The 26931-nt window shown below is 41.2% G+C and overlaps 1 protein-coding gene across 2 annotated transcripts; it reads left to right on the top strand.

Moving 5' to 3' along the window:
* On the top strand, nt 1-26438 carry NOL11 (nucleolar protein 11). 2 transcript variants are annotated; one of them, XM_066236785.1, is made up of 18 exons: nt 1-159; nt 1521-1634; nt 1773-1829; nt 2815-2963; nt 5049-5106; nt 5931-6075; nt 9793-9987; nt 11412-11488; nt 13466-13589; nt 14098-14186; nt 14895-14969; nt 16722-16906; nt 17062-17187; nt 17340-17570; nt 19620-19698; nt 20215-20307; nt 25730-25837; nt 26005-26438. In XM_066236785.1, exons 1-18 carry the CDS (start codon nt 19-21, stop codon nt 26119-26121), a joined length of 2163 nt encoding a protein of 720 aa, XP_066092882.1. In that variant the 5' UTR covers nt 1-18; the 3' UTR covers nt 26122-26438. The 2 variants fall into 2 exon arrangements, with proteins under 2 accessions (XP_066092882.1, XP_066092883.1); XM_066236786.1 differs by lacking the exon at nt 14895-14969.
* Nucleotides 26439-26931: the final 493 nt, after the last annotated feature.

Here is a 26931-nt window from a genome sequence, read left to right as displayed (position 1 = left end):
TCCATAGGTTTGCCCAAGATGGCAGCCCTGGAGGAAGAATACACGTTGTCTGCGGTACCTTTGGGTTGCGGGCCTGACGGACTACTAGGCGTGGAGCCAAGCGACAAAACAGACCAGTTCTTAGTAACAGACAGCGGCAGGACCGTCATCCTCTATAAGGTGAGGGCGAGAGGATTGCCGCGACCCCGCGGCCGCCCCGCCTCTTGCGGAGCCGGAGCCTTGGGCTTCTCATAAGGAAAAGGTCACCAAACGGGCTGAGTGGACGGTCGACCTGGCTACTCTGGAATGATGAATGAAATGTCGAATTTGATTTGGTTATTTTCCTGGAGAGAGAGGCATATTTCCGAGTTACATGCTACAGAGTGTGTAAAAGAGCACGTGGACTAGACTCGGAAAGGACACCTGTGCTTCTGCTGTGACATCGGAGACGGCCTTGCTCACACACCCTCCTGGCGTCTCTGTCGCCTCCTCTGCCCACTGGAGGTTTTGAACAGAGATTGGTTGGCGGGAGAGGATGACTGACTTGGTGGGAGCTGGTTTATCCCTTCGTCCGTCCGTACACTTCTCCCCTTGGGGAAAAGTTTCGTGAATTTTTGTTGTTGTATTTTCTTTATTTCTTTCTCCCCCCCCCCCCCTTAATATCGTGGTGGCAATCTAAATTACGAATAATCGGTTGCCAACTAACTACACACTGTAAATAGCGGAGTTGAGTCCCGGGAAATCTGTACACCCCGCCGCCCCTTTTCATCCCAACGCCTAATGCACGCCTTTTAAGCAGCTTTACTTGTAGTGATAGCGTAGAAAGTTGTTTTTTTCACCTAGGCTGATGAATATAGTTTTCCTTGTCTTTAAGAATGTCAGTAATCTACTTTGAAGTTTGGGGAACAGGTTGCGAACAATTCCATATTCTGTTTGCATGCTTACTCTTCTGATGACATGGTGTTTACCTGGGCTGTCAAGTGGACTTAAAATGTGCAATTCCTGCATAGGAATACAGTGGTTGATGGGGATTGGCATGATCCTAGGCATTTCTACTTAATTTTCCATAACCCCTGTTCAAACGCACAGTAAAATGGAATTTTTTAAAGTGTTCTATTGTTTATATTTTCATTTTAACTACGTTTAAAATTTTTTAGTATTTTTAATTGTGGTCAAATATACATAACAAGATTTACTATCTTAAACTATGGTTTTAAAGCATACAGTTCATTACAGTATATTAAGCACATGCACCTTGTTGGGCAGCCATCAATCATCACTTTCCATATCAAGAACTCTTTTCATCTTGCAAATCAGAAACTTCATACCAATTAAACAGTGACTCTCCATTCTCTCAGCACCTGGCAGCCATGTTCTACTCTCTGTCTTAAGTGGAATCATACAGTATTTGTCTTTTTGTGACTACTTATATTTTCAATTTAGGAAATTTGTTGAATACTGTTATTTTAATTGAAAATTTAATTGCTTTTATAGTCAGAAGTTGACCTTTTGAATACTGTATGTTATCTTAATTTTACTAGGTTTCTGATCAAAAACCCTTGGGGAGCTGGTCAGTGAAACAAGGTCAAATTATAACATGTCCAGCTGTGTGCAACTTTCAAACTGGAGAATATATTGTTGTACATGATAACAAGGTGAGTTTTAAAAGTTTTATATATATATATATATATATATATATATATATATAACACAACATTGATTTATTAACTTAGTGTTTGTTATATGTAAATGAAAATTGGAATACCTTTTTGACTTTTATGATTTGTTTTAAGGTTTTGAGATTATGGAATAATGAAGATATAAACTTGGATAAAGTATTTAAAGCTACGGTAAGTCTTTGGATTTTCCAACATATTTATGAACGTATTGGTGAGGTGGAATAATTTGCATTGTGGTAGAGTAATTATCATAGTGCGTCTGTGAAAGTGAGTATAAAGCTTATAATTAGTTTTTTATTCTAATTAACAGTATATCTTGGTAACATGTCTCAGTTCATGAGTTAATATTGGAAAATATAAACTTTATTATCCTATGAGATTAATTAAAGATTTAAATAATTTCTGAATGATAAATTTGTAGTTATTTCTGTGAGTTTAGATGTTTGTGGTATGTCCTTTGTGAGAACAACTTCTCTGTGCTCTTCTTAAAATACGTAAAATAAAACCCTGCAAATTTCGTGCATTAACTTCTTTTTACTTATAAAATGAGGATCTCAAATTAGGTTAATCTAGAAAGTCCCCTCCAGTTCTAGAGGTCTAACTCTAATATAATTGGGACATTTTTAGAAGTGGCACACAATAGAGCTCAAAATGGCAGTTGTTGCCTGTACCCTTGAAACTTCTAGCCTGCTAACTACTGCTTCCTGGCCACGTCCTTTCATTTACCTTGCTGTAACATGGCTGAATTTTATACGGTGGGATTAACTTCTTTTCTTGGGCTTGCAGGCTATAACTGTAATTACGGTATTAGTCTTTAGCACAACATGGCTTATAATTACATTAGTGGCTTTATTTGTACCACTCCCCACCCCCAATTTTGGTTGTAGCTTAACTTTTAGTATTCATAATGGAAGGATAAACCAAACATAAATGAAATTGATTATTTAAGGGGGAGAGCAGGGGACAGGGTAGAAAGAATAGGAACAGCAAAAGTTAGACTTCTGTATGTATTTTATGTTGTAGATTTGACTTTGAAACCATACCTAGTTATAAAACAGAATTGAAAACAAATTAATCCTATAAGCCTTCTCTAAATGTATTCTATTAGGTAGCAATTAGTTTAGATTATAAATTAAAATGTTTTTATTTCTCGTAGTTGTCAGCTGAGGTATATAGGATCCATTCAATACAAGGGACAGAACCCTTGGTGTTGTTCAAGGAAGGTGCTGTTCGCGGTTTAGAGGCCTTGCTTGCGGAGCCGCAGCAGAAAATTGAAAGCATTATCTCTGATGAAGAAGTGATTAAGTAAGTTATAATGCTTGACAGTGAATTCTCACCAAAATGAAAATGCACTCTGGGTGTTTTTATAACACTGATGACTTTGTTAAAAAGCATTTTGGTTATACACATAATTAAAGCCTAATTAAAAACCATTAATATGACCTTGACCAAAATGGTATCCCTCAATACCCTCTATGACTGAAACTGTAGAATCATATGAGTCTTGTTTTAATGACATAGAACTGGACCGTCAGTTATTTGAAGATGAAGTGGATCATCCCACAATAACGACATCTTTGTTTCTTTCGTATTGCCCTAACTGCCACAGTCAAACCCCTCACCCCTGTGGAAATGCACAGCTTGTTAGTGAAACAGTAGAGTTTTGAGCCTATTCTTTCTCGTATCCTGAACTAACACCAGGAAAACGACTGGCCCAAATGATAGAAGGAAATTTCATTATTTCACCTCTCTCCAGTCCTCATTATTTTATTACATTTCCTGTCCAGTTAATTTGCTGCCTCTCCAGGTATACCTGGATTATACTAAATTTCTAAAAGTCAAAGCAAAGACTTGTACCTACTGAACGTTGTGGACCACCAGTTAGTTATATCTTGGACTTCCCGTCTCTAAATGTCTCTAAAGTGTGAGCGAACAACTGGTAAAAAGGTACAGGTAGAGGATCTGGGTTGTAATAGCCATTTTGCCAAAAACTGGCTGTGCAGCCTTGGTTGCAAGCCCTTTACCCACCTGTGCCTCAGTTCCTGCTGTCACTTTAAGAAGGCAGTTGTTTTCCTCAGAATCCTAGTGTTTTCCTCAGATCCCAGTGTTTTCCTCAGATCCCAGTGTTTTCCTCAGAATACTAGTCCCAAAAGTGACCAAAATAGGGAGAGGGGAGATGCCAAAGAGTTTGGGAAACACTACATACTGTCTAACCCCAACCCCTTGGAAACCTTATAACTCACGTAATTGTCTTTAAGACTCTGGGAAGCCTAACCAGGCAGTGGTGCAGTAGATAGTGTTGGACTGGGATGCACAGGACTCAGGTTCAAGACTCCAAGGTCTCTGGCTTGAGCACGGGCTCATCCGGCTTGAGCGTGGGATCATAGACATGACTCCATGGTTGCTGGCTTCAGTCCAAGGTTGCTGGCTTAAGCAAGGTGTCACTTGCTCTGCTGCAGCCCCCCCCCCCCAGTCAAGGAACATATGAGAAAGCAATCAATGAACAACTAAGGTGTCGCTACAAAGAATTGATACTTCTCATCTCTCCCTTCCTGTCTGTGTGTCCCTATGTCATTCTCTCTGACTCACTCTCTCTCTGTCTCTGTCTAAAAAGTAAAAGACTCTGGAAAGTTCAGCAATTTGTGTTTAATCCAGAGATGCATTTGGCAGAGAAACAATAACCCTTGGTATATACAAGGTGAGGCAAAAGTAGGTTTACAATTGTTCATATGGAAAGTAATACAATAATTAACAAATAATAGTAAAAGAATAAACTTTTGTATACTCACAACTGTAAACCTATGGGAAAGCCCTCTGCTTTCCCGTATCCTGGACTAACACCAGGAAAACGACTGGCCCAAATGATAGAAGGAAATTTCATTATTTCACCTCTCTCCAGTCCTCATTATTTTATTACATTTCCTGTCCAGTTAATTTGCTGCCTCTCCAGGTATACCTGAATTATACTAAATTTCTAAAAGTCAAAGCAAAGACTTGTACCTACTGAACGTTGTGGACCACCAGTTAGTTATATCTTGGACTTCCTGTGAATGCCTCTAAAGTGTGAGCAACTGGTAAAAACAAATAACAAATAATAGTAAAAGAATAAACTTTTGTATACTCACAACTGTAAGCCTACTTTTGCCAGGTCTTGTATTTTGGAGCTAAGTGTTGTCTGTCTATCAAGCTCTAAAAATATGTATAATAAAAGATTCTTGGTAAGCTACCAATTAATACACAACTAAGTGGAACAACAAATGAATGCCCTCCTCTCCTTCTCCCTCCCTGACCTTCTCTCTGTCTCTAAAATCAATCAAAAAAAGATTCTGTTAAACTTAGATTAATGAGATGTTTCAGTGGGTGATTTGACATTTTATACTTTTTTTTTAGGTGGACAAAGGTTTTCATGGTATTTAGGCATCCTGTTTTAATCTTTATTACTGAAAAAGTAAGTCATATCTCTAATTCCTGGATAGTGATATATGATATTTTAAAATCACATACATTAGGCCTGACCAAGTGGTGGTACAGTGGATAGAGTGTTGACCTGGGATGCTGAGGACTCAAGTTTGAAACCCTGAAGTTACTGGCTTGAGCACAGGGTGGCTGGCTTGAGCATAGGATCATTGACATAATCCCATGGTCACTGGCTTGAGCCCAAAGGTTACTGGCTTGAAGCCCAAGGTCGCTAGCTTAAGCAAGGGGTCACTGGCTTGGCCGGTCAAGGCACGTATGAGAAAGCAATGAACAACTAAATGTGCCACAACTACGATTTGATGCTTCTCATCTCTCTCCCTTCCTGTCTGTTTTTCTCTCTTTCTCTCTCACTTAAAAAAAAATTTACATACATTATTTTTACTTTATTTTATTTATTTTATGACAGAGAGGGGGACAGACAGGAAGGGAGAGAGAGCATCAATTCTTTGTTGCAGCACCTTACTTGTTCGTTGATTGCTTTCTCATATGTGCCTTGGGGGGGGGGGGGGCTACAGCAGACCAAGCAACCCCTTGCTCAAGCTAGTGACCTTGGGTCCAAGCTGGTGAGCCTTGCTCAAACCAGATGAGCCCGCCCTCAAGCTGGCGACATCAGGGTCTCGAACTTGGGTCCTCCACATACCAGTCTGATGCTCTATCCACTGCACCACCACCTGGTCAGGCTCACATACATTATTTTTAAAAATAAGATTGGACTTTAGTATTTCTTGCAGAATATTTATGTCTTTTAAGTACTAAAAAACCTACTGCACCTAACTGAAATAACCTTTTTTGCAGCATGGAAATTACTTTGCTTATGTACAAAGGTTTAACTCACGTGTCTTAAGCAAATACACACTCTTACTTGGACAAGACAAAAAATCTGTTATACAGAGTTTTACTGCTTCTTTGGATCGGAAATTCATCTCTCTGAAGTCATTAAGTAAGTATTGTTAGCTTTACAGTGATCGTAAATAGAAGAATGTTACAGGATGGTGTTTTTAAAAGTTCTGTTGCAGTACTTCCATTTGCTCTTTCTTACAAGCATTTATGCCGCCGCTTTTTTGCACTTTGATATGTGTGGGCATGCTTAAGTCACTGGTTCTCTACAGATAACGTTTATGTCTTTTTTTTTTTTTTTTGATAACGTTTATGTCTTAAAATTTACCATAAGCTGCCTGACCTGTAGTGGCGCAGTGGATAAAGCGTCTACCTGGAAATGCTGAGGTCACCGGTTCGAAACCCTGGGCTTGCCTGATCTCAAGGCACATATGGGAGTTGATGCTTCCAGCTCCTCCCCCACTTCTCTCTCTCTGTCTCTCCTCTCTCTCTCTCTCTCTCTCTCTCTCTCTCTGTCTCTCCCTCTCCCTCTCCTCTCTAAAATGAATAAAAAATAAATTAAAAAAATTAAAAAAATAAATTTAAAAAAATTACCATAAGCTATAAATAATAATATATACTAACAAAAAAAGGGAAAAATCACCTTTAATCTTTATTATGATAAGACCAGGTTCTTTGATACCATAATTATTGAGCCATAAAATATCTAAGGTTTTTTTTGGGGGGGGTTTGTATTTTTCTGAAGCTGAAAACGGGGAGAGACAGTCAGACAGACTCCTGCATGCACCCGACCGGGATCCACCCGCACACCCACCAGGGGCGACGCTCTGCCCACCAGGGGGCGATGCTCTGCCCCTCCGGGGCGTCGCTCTGTTACGACCAGAGCCACTCTAGCACCTGGGGCAGAGGCCAAGGAGCCATCCCCAGCGCCCAGGCCATCTTTGCTCCAATGGAGCCTTGGCCGCGGGAGGGGAAGAGAGAGACAGAGAGGAAGGAGAGGGGGAGGGGTGGAGAAGCAAATGGGCGCTTCTGTGTGCCCTGGCCGGGAATCGAACCCGAAACCTCGGCCAGGCCAACGCTCTACCACTGAGCCAACTGGCCAGGGCCTACAGATTTTTTTTAATGCCTTGGAGCTTACTTCTATCTAATAGTCTAAAGTAGATATAATTCCAGTCTTGTGGGAGGGGAATGCCTTTGTGATATCCTTTTTCTCTTACCCTTTTTGGCTTCCTTTGAAGTTGTTTTGAGAAGGTTGAGGGAGGAAAAAACAAGTACAATATTAAAGAAATATGTGTATATGATCACAATTAAAAATCTTTATAGCCTGACCAGGCAGTGGCGCAGTGGATACAGTGTTGAACTGGGACACGGAGGACCCAGGCTCGAAACCCCGAGGTCCCCAGCTGGAGCACAGGCTCATCTGGCTTGAGCAAGGAGTCACTAGGTCTGCTGTAGCCCCCTGATCAAGGCACATATGAGAAAGCAATCTGTGAACAACTAAGTTGTCGCAATGAAGAATTGATGCTTCTCATCTCTCCCTTCCTGTCTGTCTGTTCCTCTCTCTCTGTCTCTGTCACTGTCACAAAAATATATGAAGTTTTTCAATCTGCAACTGTTTGCATTGGCTATTAAGAAAAGTGCTCCCATCATTTAACATACCTAGATGGCCATTGGAATCTACTTAATGGCTTTGCCTGATAAAAACTGGTTTTCTTTTTTTTTTTTTTTAAGTGAGGGACAGATAGGGACAGACAGACAGGAAGGAGAGAGATGAGACGCATCAATTCTTCATTACACCGTAGTCGTTCATTGATTGCTTTCTCATATGAGCCTTGATGGGGAGGTGAGGGGGCTCCACCCAAGCCAATTACTTTGGGCTTCAAGCCAGTGACCTTTTGGGGTCAAGCTAGTGATCATGGGGTCATGTCTATGATCTCATGCTCAAGTCAGCGCCCCCCGACACACACCCTGTTCAAGTTGGTGAGCCCCTGCTCGAGCTGGCGACCTCAAGGTTTCAAACCTGGGTTCTTTGCATCCCAGGTCAACGCTTTGCCCACCACCTAGTCAGGCAGAACTGTTTTTCTTTCATTTTAACCTATAGGACATATTTATTATTAAATTGAAGTTTTCAAGTTATATTTTAGATCAGGGGTCCCCGAACTACGGGCCGCATGTGGCCCCCTGAGGCCATTTATCCAGCCCCCGCCGCACTTCCGGAAGGGGCACCTCTTTCACTGGTGGTCAGTGAGAGGAGCACATTGACCATCTCATGAGCCAAAAGCAGGCCCATAGTTCCCATTGAAATACTGGTCAGTTTGTTGATTTAAATTTACTTGTTCTTTATTTTAAATATTGTATTTGTTCCCATTTTGTTTTTTTACTTTGAAATAAGATAGGTGCAGTATGCATAGGGATTTGTTCATAGTTTTTTTTGGGGGGGGGGTTTGGATTTTTCTGAATCTGGAAACGGGGAGGCAGTCAGACAGACTCCCAGATGCGCCCTACCAGGATCCACCCGGCACGCCCATCAGGGGGCGATGCTCTGCCCACCAGGGGGCGATGCTCTGCCCAACCGGGGCATCGCTCTGTCGCGACCAGAGCCACTCTAGCGCCTGGGGCAGAGGCCAAGGAGCCATCCCCAGCGCCCGGGCCATCTTTTTGCTCCAATGGAGCCTTGGCTGCGGGAGGGGAAGAGAGAGACATAGAGGAAGGGGGAGGGTGGAGAAGCAGATGGGCGCTTCTCCTGTGTGCCCCGGCCAGGAATCGAACCTGGGACTCCTGCACGCCAGGCCGACGCTCTACCACTGAGCCAACTGGCCAGGGCCATAGTTTTTTTTATAGTCCAGCCCTCCAACTGTCTGAGGAACAGTGAACTGGCTTCCTGTGTAAAAAGTTTGGGGACCACTGTTTGATTTTGAACATTGAAATAAAAATTCTGGTGCCCCAGCCAAATGGCTGGGTTGGTTGGAGTGTTGTCCTGACACACAAAGGTTGTGGGTTCGTTCCCCAGTCAGGGCACATGTAGGAGCAGATTGATGTTTCTCTCCCCCTTTGTCTCTCTCCCTTCCTCTCTCAAATCAATAAGTAAATTAAAAAATAATCTGAATCAAATGTTCATAAAATCTTTCTGTAACATACCTAGAACCAAAAGGAATAGTTAAAATTCAGTTAACCTACAAAAACCCCCAGCAATTTCATATGGTTTTCAGGGTAATGGGGTGATAAGAAATGTAATGTATAGATCAGAATGCTAATAGATTTCTGATGAGAAATAAATCTTTTCAGTGACTAGATGATCTGTTTCCCTGACAGTCCCCTCTATTATTTTATTATAGATATTGACAATTTTTATTTCTTGGCTATTATGACATTTTTTACTGAAATTTTTCTCAAGTTTGCAGTATATTTTATTTTATTTTTTTATTTTATTTTATTTTTATTTATTCATTTTAGAGAGGAAAGGGAGAGACAGAGAGAGAAAGAGAGAGAGGAGAGACAGAGAGAGAGAGAGAAGGGGGGGAGGAGCTGGAAGCATCAACTCCCATATGTGCCTTGACCAGACAAGCCCAGGGTTTTGAACCGGCGACCTCAGCATTTCCAGGTCGACGCTTAATCCACTGCGCCACCACAGGTCAGGCGAGTTTGCAGTATATTTTAAATGTTAGTATAGAGTGATGTGATTGTTACATTTTTTAATTTTTCTGTTTAGCTCATATGTCAAATTGGTAAAATCTTAACAACCTAGTATATATGTTTAACTATGACAGATATAGAACTGTCCTTTATCCAGTATTGGACAACAAATATTTGTCTTCAACAGGCTTTGATGGGTGTATATATGACACCTTGATACCAATACATCCAAGTGACTCAGAAAAAAGTCAAAATCAGAAGGTAGTTAGATCACTGTTGCTCAAGACTGTAGTGTCTGGAAATGCTCGAAATGGTGTTGCGCTCACCGTCCTGGATCAAGATCACGTGGCAGTCCTGGGACCACCACTACCAGCTTCTAAGGGTAACTGAAATTATTAAGAAGTCCTGTGGACTTTTTCCTCAAAGTTTACCTTTTAGTCTGTCTTTTCCGATATTTATTACTACTGTAATTTATTCTCTTTATCAGCATACTCAGATTAATTTTTTAGCTTTCTTGTTTTTCTTGAATAGGTCTTTGATTTCATCTTCCATTTGTTAATCTTTCTCAAACAATTCATTGTATCACTACTTTGCTCATGACTAATGCCTTAAAGAAATAAAAACTGCAGATGTTCATACCAGCTCCTTAGGCATTTGAAACATTGTTAAGCCTTTCCCCAGAGCAGTAAATTCAGAGCTTGGTGACATTTTACACAGAATGGAAAGCTGCTGGACTCGACAACATGAAATTTGGGGACTACTAGTATGCTTTTTTGTCTCTGTAACATCAGAGAGGATTCCCATCATTGCCTCGCCCCAAAAAGCCCCTCTACACACCCAGACTTGTAGTCTATCATGAAAGACACAGTTCCTGGCCAATGCAAGGTTGGGGTCTCTCAGCATATATGGTAACACTCAGAATCTAGTGTTCAGCTCATTCTAAACCCTGTCCACCGTTTACAGTCTCTTTGAACTCTGGAGCAAGAACCCTCTGCTTTATTTAGGCCAGGCTCTGCATTAACAACAAATGTGATATGCCCGTCCTTGCCTGTGTACTTTGTTCTTGTCTCTCCTACTTACGGGAGCTGCTAGTGATAGCACAGTCATTATGTTCTAGACATTTTTCTTATATTCATTATTTATAAAATGTTATCCTCCAACAAACCTATGAGAAAAAGTACAGTTATCATCCTTTATTTTACAAGTCAGGGAACTAAAGTAGTGAACTGGGAAAGTACACAGATAGCTATGTGCCCTGCCGCTACACATATCCATTTCTTTTTTTAATTTTTTTTTTTACAGGTTTTTGTTTGTTGTTTACAGAGACAGAAAGAGAGTCAGAGAGAGGGATAGATAGAGACAGGCAGACAGGAACACATAGAGATGAGAAGCATCAATTATTAGTTTTTTGTTGTGACACCTTAGTTGTTCATTGATTGCTTTCTCATATGTGCCTTGACTGTGGGGCTATAGCAGACCGAGTAACCCCTTGCTCAAGCCAACAACATTGGGTCCAAGCTGGTGAGCTTTGCTCAAACCAGATGAGCCCTCACTCAAGCTGGTGACCTTGGGGTCTCGAACCTGGGTCCTCCGCATCCCAGTCTGACACTATCCACTGTGCCACCGCTTGGTCAGGGTGTCCATTTCTTGTCATGAGGTCTTAATTCCTTTGGATTTCTGTGGCAATCACATGTCATTACTCATTTTTATACTGTGTTTAACTATGACTCTCTCCTTGTTCCTCCACAAGGGATCATGTATTTATTTATTCTTGGGACTTCTGAATTTTGTCGTCTTCTTTCACAGAATGCCTCTCCATATGGAACACAAAATTTCAAACACTACAGATTTCAAAAGAATTACCACAAGGTACCAGTGGTCAAGTAAGTTTTTATACTCGGGGATTTTTTTCAAATTTAGTTATTTCTGTGCCTAATAGATGATAAGACCTCTTTGATCTAGATATTTTGGCAAGGTTTTTTTTGTTTGTTGTTTTTTTGTATTTTCTGAAATTGGAAACGGGGAGGCAGTAAGACAGACTCCCACATGCGCCGGACCTGGATCCACCCGGCATGCCCACCAGGGGGCGATGCTCTGCCCATCTGGGGCGTTGCTCTGTTGCAACCAGAGCCATTCTAGCGCCTGAAGCAAAGACCATGGAACCATCCTCAGTGCCCGGGCCAACTTTGCTCCAGTGGAGCCTTGGCTGCGGGAGGGGAAGAGAGAGAGAGGAAGGAGAGGGGGAGGGTTGGAGAAGCAGATGGGCACATCTCCTGTGTGCCCTGGCTGGGAATAGAACCCAGGACTCCTGCTCGCCAGGCCGACGCTCTACCACTGAGCCAACCAGCCAGGGTGGCAGTTTTTGATTAAAATAAATTAAATATTTTGTTGCCTGGCCTGTGGTGGTGCAGTGCATAGAGCACCGACCTGGAACACTGAGGTCACCAGTTCAAACCCCTGGGCTTGCCCTGTCAGGGCCCATATGATAACCAACCAGTGAACAGCTAGAGGAAGCAACTACTACTCATTCCCCTCTCTGTAAAGTCAAATAAAATCTTTTTTTTTTACTTGAAATATCATATTTAATGGTTGTTTTAATAATTTCCTTATATAATACTAAATTGTAGCTAGTTTTAGATCTGGAAGAACAATTAGCTAGTTAATAAAAGAACTTTGGTTTTTAGCTGCTCTTTGGTTTGATCTTTTTACTTTTGTATTTTGATCTAAACCTTGCTATAGTCTTTTTTCTAATTGAATTTATTAGGGTGACGTGGGTTAACAAAATTATACAGGTTTCAAGTGCACAGTTCTACAACACATCATTTGTATACTGTATTGTGTGTTCAGCATCCCAGGTCAAGTCTCTGTCTGTCACCATTTATCCTCTCTACCTTCCATTACCTCCCCCAACTCCTCTTCCCCTCATAGTTCTTTTTTAACATACAATATACCCTGTTATATGTTGCTTTTCCTAATACAGCAGTCTCTTTGGTTATCTATTAAACATTATCATGAAACTACATAAGAATACTTACAGAATTAATATTTGACAGAGAGTCAGAGAGAGGAACAGATAGGGACAGGAAGACAGGAAGGGAGAAAGATGAGAAGCATCAATTCTTCGTTGCAGCTCCTTAGTTGTTCATTGATTGCTTTCTCATATGTGCCTTGACTTGGGGGCTGCAGCAGACCAAGTAACCCCTTGCTCAAGCCAGCTACCTTGGGCTCAAGCCAGTGACCTTGGGCTTCAAGCCAGCAACCATGTGGTCATGCCTATGATCCTATGTTCAAGCTGGCAACCCCATGCTCAAACTGGTAACCTCGGGGTTTTGAACCCAGGTCCTCTGTGTCCCAGGCCAATGCTCTGTCCACTGCGCCACTGCCTGGTCAGGCCAAACTTAATTTTGGTTTTCATGTTTTCTTGAATTTTTTGTTGATGTAACTGTTTTATGTTTACAGTTCTGTAATTGAACTCATTAGATTCTGTTAAATTCTCCCTTTTTTATTTAGTATATCATTACATTGTGCCCATGTTATAGTAGCTTTGGTAATTATGTAAATAGATGTGTAATAGTGACTAAATTAATTTTAAACACTTAATGTATATATTGATCAGATTTTTATGAGTCAGGAGTATCTTTAACTTTTAGGCTTCATTCAGATGTGGGCAAAAATAAGTCTTATATAAACCTACCCAGTTAATAAGTAGTACATGAGATTATTCTGGAAAGTTTCTTTATTGTGTTTTTTTCTGTTTATTAAGATAGTTCACACCATAAGTTATTGTTATAAGTTAAATGACTTTGTTGAATCAAATAAAAGGGAAAAAATGATTACAGTTTTTATAACTTTTTTTGTAGCTCTGGTATTATGGGGAAAATTTGTTTATGCTACATGGGAAATTTCTAACTGTGATTCCATACAAGTGTGAAGTGTCATCATTAGCAGGTGCTCTTGGAAAACTCAAGCATAATCAAGATCCAGGTAGGAACTTGCTAGTTTATTTTATTAATATGAATCATTTTATAACTTCCAGTGTGATGTGTAGATTTTTCTATGGCCATCAAGCTACAGAGCCTGTTCTTCATGTTGACATTTGCCACTGATTATTAACATTTCTTTGACCCAGCTATCCACCTTGTGAATAGTCCACATTGCAGGTATTGCCACAGGTTGACGAGCTGCACTGTGGTTTTGAACACCAGTGTTCTGACTTTAGGGGTAATGGGAGAGTCCCCCAGAAGAAATCATCAGTGCCTCTACCCTCCCTGCTTTTCCTCTGGTTTCATCTCTTGGCTTAATGTTCCTGGACACATAGCCTTTTACTATACTACTATATGACTTGCTGATCTAGGATTATCAGTAGAATTAAATGGATTTTAAAGCCTCCCTTGAATTGCTTATGAGTGGTTGTTTTTGTTGTTCTTGATTGTTTGGTTGGGTAAATACCGTAGATCAAAGAATTCTAGAAATTGTGTATTTTGTGTCTTAGGCGCTCACACTTTGCCTCATTTTGTAAACTGGGAAACCTCCCAGGGACATGGACTTGGATCCCAGAACTCAGAGCCATCAAAGAGAATGGTAAGTTTGGTAATTGAAATACAATGTTAGTACAAATATTATAAAGTGAGAAAAGGCCAAATTCTTTTAATGTTTCATATCTTACAACTGTTACAGCTTTGATCTTAATGACAGGGCAGTTTAATTTTTCCATTGAATTGAGAGAGAGAGGTTGGGGCTCAGAGTGAGAGAAAGAGAAGCATCAACTCATTTCACTTACTTGTTCCATTTAGTTGTATACTCATTGATTGCCTCTCGTATGTGCCCTGAAAAGGGGTCATACCCGTGACCTCTGGCACATTGGGTTGACCTTTATCCACGGAGTCACCTGGCCAGGGCCACTGACAGGGCAGTTTAAATCTTGTAATCATTAACCCACAGCCTTTATCCAAAAATTACACGTGTAGTCTAGTAGTTACTTATTATGGGCATCTTTTTGGGTGAGATCGAGGAGTGAAAACTGACCAATTCAGAAGTGGTAATAATACCTTCCTGAGTGTAAAGATTTTATTTTGTGTTTAAAAAACAAAAAATCTTAAAAGTATTAAAGATACTTAAGATAAAAGTTGAAATAAACCCACTTTACACTATAACAAAAGTAAATATTTTATAAACTTTGGGATTAGAACATAATTTTGATGGTCTTTTTGGGGAGGTTTCTAGTTCTTCTAAATGTATATTGGAGCTTTTATACTGTTATGAGAGCCTAATCAATTTACTTAATTACAGTTAAGGAGAAGGAAATTTGAAGCAAGTGTACAGCCAGAGGTTCCATCAGCCACACAACTTTTATCAACCATAAAGGTAAAATAAAAAATAAATATTTGACCAGGCAGTGGTGCAATAGACAGAGCATCGACCTGGGATGTTGAGGACCCAGGTTTGAAGCCCTGAGGTCACTGGCTCAGCTTGAGCCCCGCCCTGCCCGCCCCCCCCCCCTTCCCCTCCAGGGCACATATGAGAAGCAATTAATGAAAAACTAAAGTGACACAACTATGAGTTTATGCTTCTCATCTCTCTGCCTTGTCTTCATCTCTCTCTGTCACTCTCAGCAAAAATAAATATAGTTGTATAGTTTTGGGACTTTGAAATGGTAAATAATTCATGATGCATGCAAGAGCATGATGCATAACTGTGTGATCTTTTTCCCCCATTGACTTGAGGGAGAGAGAAAGTGAGAGAAGGATCAGCTCACTGTTCCACCTAGTTCCATTTATTTTATCTATTTATTTATTTTGTGACAGAGACAGCGTCAGAGAGAAGGACAGATAGGGACAGACAGGAAGGGAGAAATGAGAAGCACCAATTCTTTTTTGCGGCTCCTTAGTCTCCTTAGTTGTTCATTGATTGCTTTCTCATATGTGCTTTGACTGAGGGGCTACAGCGAGCGAGTGACCCCTTGCTCAAGCCAGATGAGCCTGTGCTCAAGACGGCGACCTCGGGGTTTCGAACCTGGGTCCTCCACGTCCCAGTCTGATGCTCTATCCACTACACCACTACCTGGTCAGGCCCACTTAGTTTCATTTCCATTTAGTTGTGCACTCATTGTTTGCTTCTCATATGTGCCCTGACCGGGGATCGAACCTGCGACCTCAGAGTGCAGGGATGATGCTCTAACTACTGTACAACCCCGCCAGGGGTCTGTAAGATCTTAATTACATAAAAATGGAAGCTTACCTATCTATGTAGGTACACAGGGGACTTAGAAGAACATGTCAGCCTGTAAGCTGCTTGTGGTTATGGTTGACTTTGTTTTTTGTGTCTTGTGTTTTTCAGTTTCCTATTATATGCACATGTCAACTTTAAAAAATAAATGTGTTTTTTTTTTTTGTTTTTAATGTATTGATTTTGGAGAGAGAGACTGAAACATTCATTTGTTCTTGTATGTGTCTCAGATGGGGATCAAACCCACAACCTTTATGTATAGGGACAGTGCTCTAACCAACTGAGCTATCCGGCCAGGGCTAGAAAATGAACGTTAGTTTAAAAACCTAAAATGTGTGTTGCCTGACCTGTGATGGCACAGTGGATAAAATGACCTGAAATGCTGAGGTTGCTTGTTCAAAACATACAAGAAGCAACTATGAGTTAGTTGATGCTTCTCTCTCCTCTGCCCCCATTTCTCTCTCTGTGTGTGAAATAAGAAAAATCAACTGATGCGTTTAAATTCTATTTACTTTCTATTTTATTTATATGATCATTTTTATAGTGATAGCTATAGCTAACATTTATATAGTTGTCAGTGTGATCCAATACTCTCTTATTTGACTCACTGAGCATTTTGTGTGATGGTGGTGCCCTCATCAATGTCTCATTCAACTATGTCTTGAATATGTCTGTTATTTTTGCCTCTTAAAGATTTTTATTTCTAAACCCTTGAATTTTTTTTTTTCTTTTTTGGCCATTGTCTTTGTGCAGCAAATTGATATCAACTCCAATCTCAGGCATGCATAAGTGCTGTTAGTGACTTAAGAAAATGTTGAGTTTGAATACTTTTCAGTTCAGAGTGACATTTATTAATGTATCAAACTAAACTCTTTGCTTCTGCCTTTTCAGAAAGATTCAGAAAAACACATTGAAGTAGAACTACGTAAATTTTTGGCTATTAAGCAAACACCTGACTTCCATACTATTATTGGGGACATAGTAATAGGACTTCTGGAAAGATGTAAGACAGAACCATTATTTTATCCCCAGAACTCTCTGATGCAGCTTATCCAAATGCATGTGATTTCTTACAGGTAAATGTTTGTATACCAAACTTTGCATGTATAACTTCTTTTGACCTTGTTTTTTTTTTTATAGTTCTAACTTTCATACTCTGAAAAAGCTTATAAATTATTTGCAGTTGAGAGTTTTAATGTATAAAGGTGATACGTGTTTTGGTTTTTTTTAGCTTGTGCCCTGGCTTAATGGAGGCTGCCCTAGACAAGGCAGATGTACAGACGTTACAGCTTTGTCTGCAGCAGTTCCCTGACATTCCTGAAGCAGTCACCTGCGCTTGCTTAAAACTTTTCTTGAGGTTAGTTAGATAGAGCCCAGTAGTCCTTTATCTTCACTGCATTTTTAATCTGTTGTATTATTTGATTTCTAAAACTTTGCTTAGAAAATGAAAATTTTCCCAGTAAGTTTGATTGAGTGGTAAGACTTTCTTGTTTTCAATTAACATGTTAGCATTGGTGATGACAGTCTTCAAGAAACAGATGTCAATATGGAGTCAGTTTCTGACTGTGGTGATGCTGTACGAGATGAGAAAATGGAAGAGCAAACTGAAATTCTTCAAAATGGCTTTAATTCTGAAGAATATAACTGTCATAACTGTGATAAAGAGTCAAATGAAAAGGCTCAGGACACAACAGAAAAGACCACTTCATGCCCTGTGATACCCAAACGAGCAGCTCTGCTGTATCCTTTCAACAGTTTATTTTGTATTGTTCCTTTCTGGGGATATAGTCCAATGCCAATCAGTAACTAAGGAGTAATTAGTTAATTTATTGTGTTGGGGTTCTTTTCTTTTTTAATTTTCTGCTTTAAAATGGATTACATTCAATGCTACATTGAAACAATTTACTTAAACCTGTTTTCTTTTCTTTTCTTTTTTTTTCATTTTTCCAAAGCTGGAAACTGGAAGGCAGTCAGACAGACTCCCGCATGCGCCTGACCGGGATTCACCTGGCATGCCCACCAGGGGGCAATGCCCTGCCCCTCTGGGGTGTCGCTCTGTTGCGTCCAGAGCCATTCTAGCGCCTGAGGCAGAGGCCACAGAGCCATCCCCAGCACCCGGGCCATCTCTGCTCCAATGGAGCCTTGGCTGCGGGAGGGGAAGAGAGAGACAGATAGGAAGGAGAGGAGGGGGAGAGGTGGAGAAGCAAATGGGCGCCTCTCCTGTGTGCTCTGGCCGGGAATCGAACCCGGAACTCCTGCACGCCAGGCCGATGCTCTATCGCTGATCCAACTGGCCAGGGCCAAACCTGTTTTCTTTTTTAAAGGATTTTCACTTCACTTGCTTTTTTTTTTAAGACTATTTATTCATTTTACAGAAGAGAGAGAGAGAGAGAGAAGGGAGGAGCAGGAAGCATCAACTCCCATATGTGCCTTGACCAGGCAAGCCCAGGGTTTTGAACCAACAACCTCAGCATTCCAGGTTGACACTTTATCCACTGCATCACCAAACCTGTTTTCTTATGTAAGAAGCTAGTCTGAGGTCGAACCCCTATCAATTCTAAAGTTGCTATTCTGAGTAAATGTAAATTATTTACAATTTTGTAATATTCAGGATGATCTCTACTGATTAAGAAATTAGCCAATGATAGAACTCTTCTAGAAAATTAAACCTTGCCCTGGCCAGTTGGCTCAGCTGTAGAGTGTTGGCCCAACGTGTTTAAGTCCTAGGTTCAATTGGGGTCAGGACACAGGAGAAGTGACCATCTGCTTCTCCACCCTTCCCCCCATCAGTCTCTCTCTTCTCCTCCCACAGCCATGGCTTGAAATGGAGCAAAGTTCCACAAGGATGGCTCCATGGCCTTGCTTCGGGCACTGAAATAGCTCAGTTGCTGAACAACAGAGCAGCAGCTACCCAGATGGGCAAAGCATTGCCTGATTTGGAGCTTGCACTATAGATCCTGTTCAAGGTGCATGCAGGAGTCTGTCTCTGCCTTCCCTTCTCTCACTTAAAAAAAAATAAAAGTATACCTTTAGTATAAATTTCAAGAAATAATTGGGCTCTGGCTGCATTGCTCAGTGGGTTAGAGTGGTGGTCTTATTTCGAGGGCCCCTAAGGCAGAAATCACTTTGAGCTTAAGCAAATTCGACTAAGATCATTGGCTCTAAAATCTTCTTACAACATCTGGGTTGTTAACTCGTTCACAGACTGGTTCATAGACTGGCAGTTGAAAAACTGGGTCAGAGCATCACCCTGATATGCCAGGGTTATGGGACACACATGCAAGAATGAGCCAATGCGTAAATGGGTGGGACAACAGATTGATGTGTAGGTTTTTTTCTCTCTCCCTCTTTAAAGTAAATTTTAAAAGAAAAAGATTAAGCCTGACCATGTTGTGGCACAGTGGATAGAGTGTCAGACTGGGATGCGGAGGACCCAGGTTCGAGACCCTGAGGTCGCTAGCTTGAGCATGGGCTCATCTGGTTTGAACAAAAGCTCACCAGCTTGGACCCAAGGTCGTTGGCTCGAGCAAGGGGTCATTAGCTCTGCTCTAGCCCCACGGTCAAGGCACATATAAGAAAGCAATCAATGAACAACTAAGGTGTCACAACGAAAAACTTATGATTGATGCTTCTCATCTCTCTCCGTTCCTGTCTGTCCCTGTCTGTCCCTCTCTCTGACTCTCACTCTGTCTCTAAAAAAAAAAAGAAAAAGATTAAGAGGGAATTATTCGCAACTTATTAGAAAAGACTTTATTTATTGGCATAAGGTTTTCCTTTATTCCTAAGTAGAAATGCAATTCTTCGTTCTGCATATAGTGAAACGTTTCTTCTGCCTCACCTGAAAGACATCCCAGCACAACACATCACTGTAAGTGTTCTTAGAAATTCTATATACTTGTTTCTGGTTTAAATTTTGCTACTTTCTCTGACAAGCTTTTGGGGCATTCGAAAGGTTGTCAACTTCCTTCATGTGAAAAAGAGGTTTCCCAGCCCTCGTAATGAAAAACTGTACCTCAGAGACTAGAGTGATTTTTGGTTGGCAGACCTTAGCATGTTTCTGGTGCTAAGCCTGAAGGTGGTTATGAATGAGTGGAAACGGAAAAGAGTTGACTGGAGAAGGAATCTCTTTTCTCTACTTATTATTTAGAAACAGAATAAACTCCTCATACCTCCTTCCCTCTATCCCTCCCTCCATCCCTCCCTCCTTCCCTCCCTCCCAAACCAGATGAACTCCCTATTGATGACACAGCCTACATTTTATTTATTTTTGTGTTCTCAGCCAAATCCAATAGCCTCTTAAAATTCCTTCCAGCCTTTTTGTTAGCTTTATATAGAAAGAACACTTTTCTATCAAAGTGATAAGTTGTTTTTATTCCCCACCCAGCTATTTCTCCAGTATTTGTATTTCCTTTATTTGAAGTGTAGTGAAAATGCCACTATGACTCTTCCTGGAATACGCCCTCCAACCCTGAACCAGGTGAGAGAATTTATTTACTTTTATTTGGTATTGGGGAAAATCTATTTTAAAAGCTTATATATAGTGTCAGAATCTGGACCGTAACGGATTTCTCCTTTTTTCCTCGTCCATATGCACTTCCTTCCTCACCCTGCATACAAACCACTGGAGTGGGAGGTTTAATAAGTTTTTTTTTCTTTTTTTCTGATTCTTTATTGTTGCCCTTTTCAAGAATTTTCTTATCCTCATTAGGAGAAGGTGATAAGTATCTTCCTAATAATCTCTTAAGAATAAGAGAATGAAGCCTGACCTGTGGTGGCGCAGTGGGATAAAGCGTTGACCTGGAACACTGAGGTTGCCAGTTCAAAACCTTGGGCTTGCCTGGTCAAGGCACATATGGGAGTTGATGCTTCCTGCTCCTCCCCTTTCTCTCTCTCTCTCTCTCTCTCTCTCTCTCTCCCCTCTCTCTAAAAATCAATAAAATATATTTTAAAAAAAGAATAAGAGAATGAAGATTATTGAAAAATATTTTAAAAGACTCTCCTGGTAGATCCTCTTTATTTTATTTTATCTTATTTTTATTTTAGTTTTTTTTTTTTTAGCAAGAGAGAGACACACACACACACACACACACGGACAGGAAGGGAGAGAGATAGATGCAGTACCTTAGTTGTTCATTGATTGCTTTCTCATATGTGCCTTGACTGCTGGGGGGGGGGGCTCCAGCCGAGCCAGTGACCCCTTGCTCAAGCCAGCGACCATGGGGTCATGTCTGTGATCCTACGCTCAAGCCTGCAACCCTACGCTCAAGCTGGTGAGCTCGCTCTCAAGTTGGATGAGCCCATGCTTAAGCCAGCAACCTTGGGCCTTCGACCCTGGGTCATTAGCATCCTAGGCAAACACTGTATCCACTGCACCACCACCTGGTCAGGCTTATTTTTTATTCTATTTTATTTCTTTTTTTCCAAGTGAGAGGAGGGGAGATAGACTCCTGCATTCACCCCAACTGCAATCCACTCGGCAGCCCCCAGCTAGGGCTGATGTCCTGCCCATCTGGGTTCAACCTCCCAACAGAGCTATTTTTAGCACCTGAGGCAGAGGTTCCACAGAACCATCCTCAGTATCAGCGGCCAATGTGTTTGAACCAGTCGAGCCATGGCTGCAGAAGAGGAAGAGAGAGAAAGGAGTGGGAAAGAGAAGTGGAGAAACAGATGGTTGCTTCTCCTGTGTACTCTGACCAGGAATTGATCATGGGACATCCACATGCCATGCTGACACTGTACCACTAAGCCAACCGGCCAGGACCTAGACCCTCTTTAAATACAATATTTATTTCAGAAACAGTTGAAAAACATTTAAAAAAAAAATATTGTGGGCTCTGGACGGTTGGCTCAGTGATAGAGCGTCGGCCTGGCGTGCGGGAGTCCCAGGTTTGATTCCCGGCCAGGGCACACAGGAGAGCCGCCCATCTGCTTCTCTGCCCCTCCCCCTCTCCTTCCTCTCTGTCTCTTTTCCCCTACCGCAGCCAAGGCTCCATTGGAGCAAAGTTGGCCCGAGTGCTGAGGATGGCTCTGTGGCCTCTGCCTCAGGCACTGGAATGGCTCTGGTTGCAACAGAGCGACACCCCAGATGGGCAGAGCATCACCCCCTGGTGGGCATGCTGGGTGGATCCCAGTCAGGTGCATGTGGGAGTCTGTCTGACTGCCTCCCCGTTTCCAGCTTCAGAAAAAATACAAAAAAAAAAAAAAAAAGTTTATTGTGGCCTGACCAGGCAGTGGCAGAGTGGATAGAGCATCAGACTGGGATGCAGAGGACCCAGGTTCGAGACCCCGAGGTTGCCAGCTTGAGCGCGGGCTCATCTGGTTTGAGCAAAGCTCACCAGCTTAAGCCCAAGGTCGCTTGCTTAAGCAAGGGGTTATTTGGTCTGTTGTAGCCCCACGGTCAAGGAACATATGAGAAAGCAATCAATGAACAAATGAGGTGTTGCAACGAAAAACCGACGATTGATGCTTCTCATCTCTCTCTATTCTTGTCTGTCTGTCCCTTTTTATCCTTTTCTCTGACTCTCTGTCTCTGAAAAAAAAAATTTTATTGTAGTTTAAGATTTAGTTGTTCTTTTTTTTTTTTTTTTTTTTTTTTTGGTATTTTTCTGAAGTGGGGGGGTAGGGGGGTAGACAGACAGACTTCCGCACATGCCCAGCCAGGATCCACCCAGCATGCCCACCAGGGGGCGATGCTTGGCCCATCTGGGGCATTGCTCCACTGCAACCAGAGCCATTCTAGTACCTAAGGTGGAGGCTATGGAGCCACCCTCAGTGCCTGGGCCAACTTTGCTCCAATGGAGCCTTGACTGCGGGAGGGGAAGAGAGAGAGAGGAAGGAGAGGGGGAGGGGTGGAGAAGCAGATGGGCACTTCTCCTGTGTGTCCTGGCTGGGAATCGAACCCGGGACTCCTGCACTCCAGGCCGATGCTCTACCACTGAGCCATCCGGCCAGGGCCCACACTTTTAATTTATTTATTTATTCATTCATTTTAGAGAGGAGAGGGGGGGGGGAGACAGAGAGACAGAAGGGGGGGAGGAGCTGGAAGCATCAACTCCCATATGTGCCTTGACCAGGCAAGCCCAGGGTTTTGAACCTGGCGACCTCAGCATTTCCAGGTCGATGCTTTATCCACTGCGCCACCACAGGTCAGGCACTTTTTTTTTTTTTAAGTGAAAAGAGGGGAGATAGTGAGAGACTCAGGCATGGTCCCCGTCTGGGATCCACCCAACAATCCTGTTGGGGTAGATGCTCGAATCTGTTAAGCTATTTTTAGCACCTGAGGCCAACACTCAAACCAGTCGAGCCACTAGCTGCCAAAGGGGAAGAGGGAGGTGTAAGGGGGAGAGGGAGGAGGAGAGAAGTAAATGGTTGCTTCCCTTATGTGCCTGACTGAGAACTGAACATGGACATCCCATATGCCAGGCGGTACTCTATCCACTGAGACAGCCTGCCAGGGCCAAAGGTGCCCACATTTTTGTTTTGAAAATGCCCTGTTCTGTTTCTGAAGGGTTGTGACAATATATACTGCTGCCGCCAAGGTCTGAGGCCTTACTCTTTGCCAGTCAGGTAGGTAACATGGTGCTGTATTTTAATTTGCATTTCTTTGATAATGAGAGGTGAATCATGGTTTCTTGCCTATTTATGTTCCTTTTTGTGAACTGCCTCATTGAGTTCTTTGTCCATTTTTCTATTGCATTTCATGTTTTTTTCATTTTGTCTTATAAATAATTATTTGAAGGTTTATTCCCATTTTCATCAATAAAAAAATTTTTTAAGCAAAGTCATTCTTTCCTGGCCAGATAGTTCAGTTAGCTGGAGCATCATTCACGTATACCAGGGTTGTGGATTTGATCCTGGTTGGGGTGCATACAGGAATAGGCTAATAGCTACATGGATGTATAAAAAAAAATGTGTGTGTTTCTCTCTCCCTTCCTCTCTCTAAAAGTCAGGCAAACCAATAAAAATCATTTTAAACATAAATAAAATAATTCTTTGTATATTAATAATTAGCCTTTTTTATCAAGTGTTAGGAATATTTTTTCTTTTTTTTTTTCCTTTTTTTTTTTTTTTTTCTTCCCCCTGAAGCTGGAAACGGGGAGAGACAGTTAGACTCCCGCATGCGCCCGACCAGGATCCACCCGGCACGCCCACCAGGGGGCGATGCTCTGCCCCTCCGGGGCGTCGCTCTGTTGCGACCAGAGCCACTCTAGTGCCTGGGGCAGAGGCCAAGGAGCCATCCCCAGCGCCCCGGCCGTCTTTGCTCCAATGGAGCCTCGCTGCGGGAGGGGAAGAGAGAGACAGAGAGGAAGGAGGGGGGGAGAAGCAAATGGGCGCTTCTCCTGTGTGCCCTGGCCTGGAATCGAACCCGGGACTTCTGCACGCCAGGCTGACGCTCTACCACTGAGCCAACCAGCCAGGGCCAGGAATATTTTTTCTTATTGTTTGTGTTTTTATTCCCTAAATGGGTTTGTTTTTGTTTTTCTGTGGGGAGTTTTTGTTGTTGGTTTTTTTGTTTTTTTGTTTTTGGTCATAGATTAATTTTTAATGTTTATGCTATCAAAAGTATTAAACTTGGCTCTGGCCGGTTGGCTTAGCAATAGAGCGCTGGCCCATCATGTGGAAGTCCCAGGTTCGATTCCCAGCCAGGGCACACAGGAGAAGTGCGTATCTGCTTCTCCACCCTTCCCCCTCTCCTTTCTCTCTATCTATTTCTTCTCCTCCTGCAGCCAAGGCTCCATTGGAGCAAAGGTGGTCCAGATGCTGAGGATGGCTCCATGGCCTCTGCCTCAGGCGCTAGAATAGCTCAGGTTGCAGCAGAGCATCGCCCCCTGGTGGGCATGCTGGGTGGATCCTGGTTGGGTGCATGCAGGAATCTGTCTGCCTCCCTGCTTCTAACTTCAGAAAAATACAAAACAAAATAAAAAATAGTATTAAACTTTTTTTCTTCGTGGCTTTCTTTTGTGGCTGCATCATGCTTAATGCCCTTCGCACTCTAAATAAAGTATAAAAACTTTTCCCCAGTGCATTCATGGTTTTCTTTTCTGTGTTTAACTCTTTGATACATATAAAATCTGTTTTAGTATAAGGAGTTTCATAGGGATAAGCTTTTTCTTCTCTCCCCAAATAGATACCAGTTTCCTTAATGCTTTTTCATGACAGTGATATTTACATGGGTTTTTTAGTTGTTTGGTTTTTGTTTTGTTTTGTTGAGAGACAGAAGCAAGAGAGAACTCACTTGTCCACTTAGCTGTGCACCCATTGATTGCTTCTTATATGTGCCTAGGGCACGGGTCGATGATCCACCAATCTTGGCACTCTGGGACAACACTATCCCACTGCACCACGGCCAGGGCCGTATTTGCCTATTAATACCATTCGGAGATGTAGAACTACATAGGCTACTTTAATAAATGGATAGCATAATTTTGTTTCAGTTCATGATCACTTATTCTTCAGGCTAAGATAAGTACTAATTTAATTTATTCTTGGATTAAATCTGTCTTTTTACTGATGAATATGCAATTATGCTTATAAAATAACAAGTATAAAAGCAGGAAAGGGACCTTTTATATTGTTTAGAAATTCTTTTATCTCTAAAATTTTCAGATTTTTTTAAACAGATGTGTTTGACTTATTTTTGAGGGAGACAAACATCAGTTTGCTATTCTACTGATTTATGAATTCCTTGGATAATTCTTTTGTGTGCCCTGATGAGAGATCACACCCACTTGGGACAGTGCTCTAACCAACTGAGCTACCCAGCCAAGGCCAAATTTCTAGATTTTTGTAAAGATAAGTTACTGTTTTATAACTGTTTGATATAATTATAGATTTTATAAAATGAATTAACCTAAAACTAAATTTTAAAAATTATCTTTTCTTTTCCTGTTTATCTTCAGATTATGGATTGGATATGCCTACTTCTAGATGCTAATTTTACCGTTGTGGTAATGATACCAGAAGCAAAAAAGCTACTATTAAGTCTTTACAAGTTTGTGAAATCTCAGGTGTGTGACTATTTGATATGTGATAAATTCTGTTTATACCAACTATCGCCTAAATTATAATTTATTCTTAAATATTTTTCTTGGAATAGTTATAAGTAATCATAAAGGGCTTGTTCAAACTTATGTAGAAATTATAGTAAAAGTTACTCTGAAACTTTTCTCTCTAGATATGCATTTGTTCTGAACTCAACAAGATTGAAGTAAGTTTTCGTGAACTACAGAAATTAAATCAGGAAAAGAATAATAGAGAATTATATTCAATTGAAGTGCTGGAACTCTTCTGATATTACCAGTTCTCTTTCATGGACATTTTGTGAAGCTCTGTTAAAAGTGAATTCTTCCTACTCACGTAGGCAAGAGATATGTTTTGTTTGTGACTCTCAGTGACGAGAAATGTGTCAGAGAGCACCCAGACCATCACTTATTGGTGCACCCAGGTCAGACTGTTCCAGTTTATGGATGTGGTGGGGAGGGGTTCTGAAACAAAAAATATGTAACTGAGCTAATTTTAAGTAAACTTATTTGTGATACTTATAAAAGTCTAATTTCTTACCATGTGTTTAAATAGTTCTTTTAATAAAAAGTCACCATTGAAACAGTTTCTAAGGAGAGTGTAATTTTATCAGTCAGAAGCTGTCCTAGCTGATCAGAGGTCAGTTCCATAGGCAGCTTGGATGGTGTTCGTGTAGGCATGTGCTGGTCTTCCACCATTTTTCCTGTTTTTTACCAACTTCACTCACCTTTTTTACCTACCCAAGCATTGAACAATAAATACCTCTTTCTATACATTATCTCTCAGATTACCTATATGATTACTTGATAATTTAGGTTATAAAATATCACCGAATAGTAAAAAAAATAAAAATAGTTTTAAAAAATTGGCTGTAGAATTTTTCATTTTAAATCTTTGGATTTAAGCCAAATGAATGGTTTTATGTAGAAGAAATGGATACTTTTGTTTCTTGAAAATAAACTCATTTATTTTTTTGAAAGTGAGATCACTTTCAGGTGATATATTAAGTTTCTCAGAAATAACTTGAAACAAATTGTAGTGCATAAACTAAGTTCACATGTGATTCTAGAGCCCATATTTA

Source organism: Saccopteryx bilineata, chromosome 6, assembly GCF_036850765.1.
Source record: "Saccopteryx bilineata isolate mSacBil1 chromosome 6, mSacBil1_pri_phased_curated, whole genome shotgun sequence".
Taxonomy (NCBI): Eukaryota; Metazoa; Chordata; class Mammalia; order Chiroptera; family Emballonuridae; genus Saccopteryx; species Saccopteryx bilineata.
The sequence above is the reverse complement of the archived record's forward strand: the minus strand, read 5'-3'. Positions and strand labels throughout refer to the sequence as shown.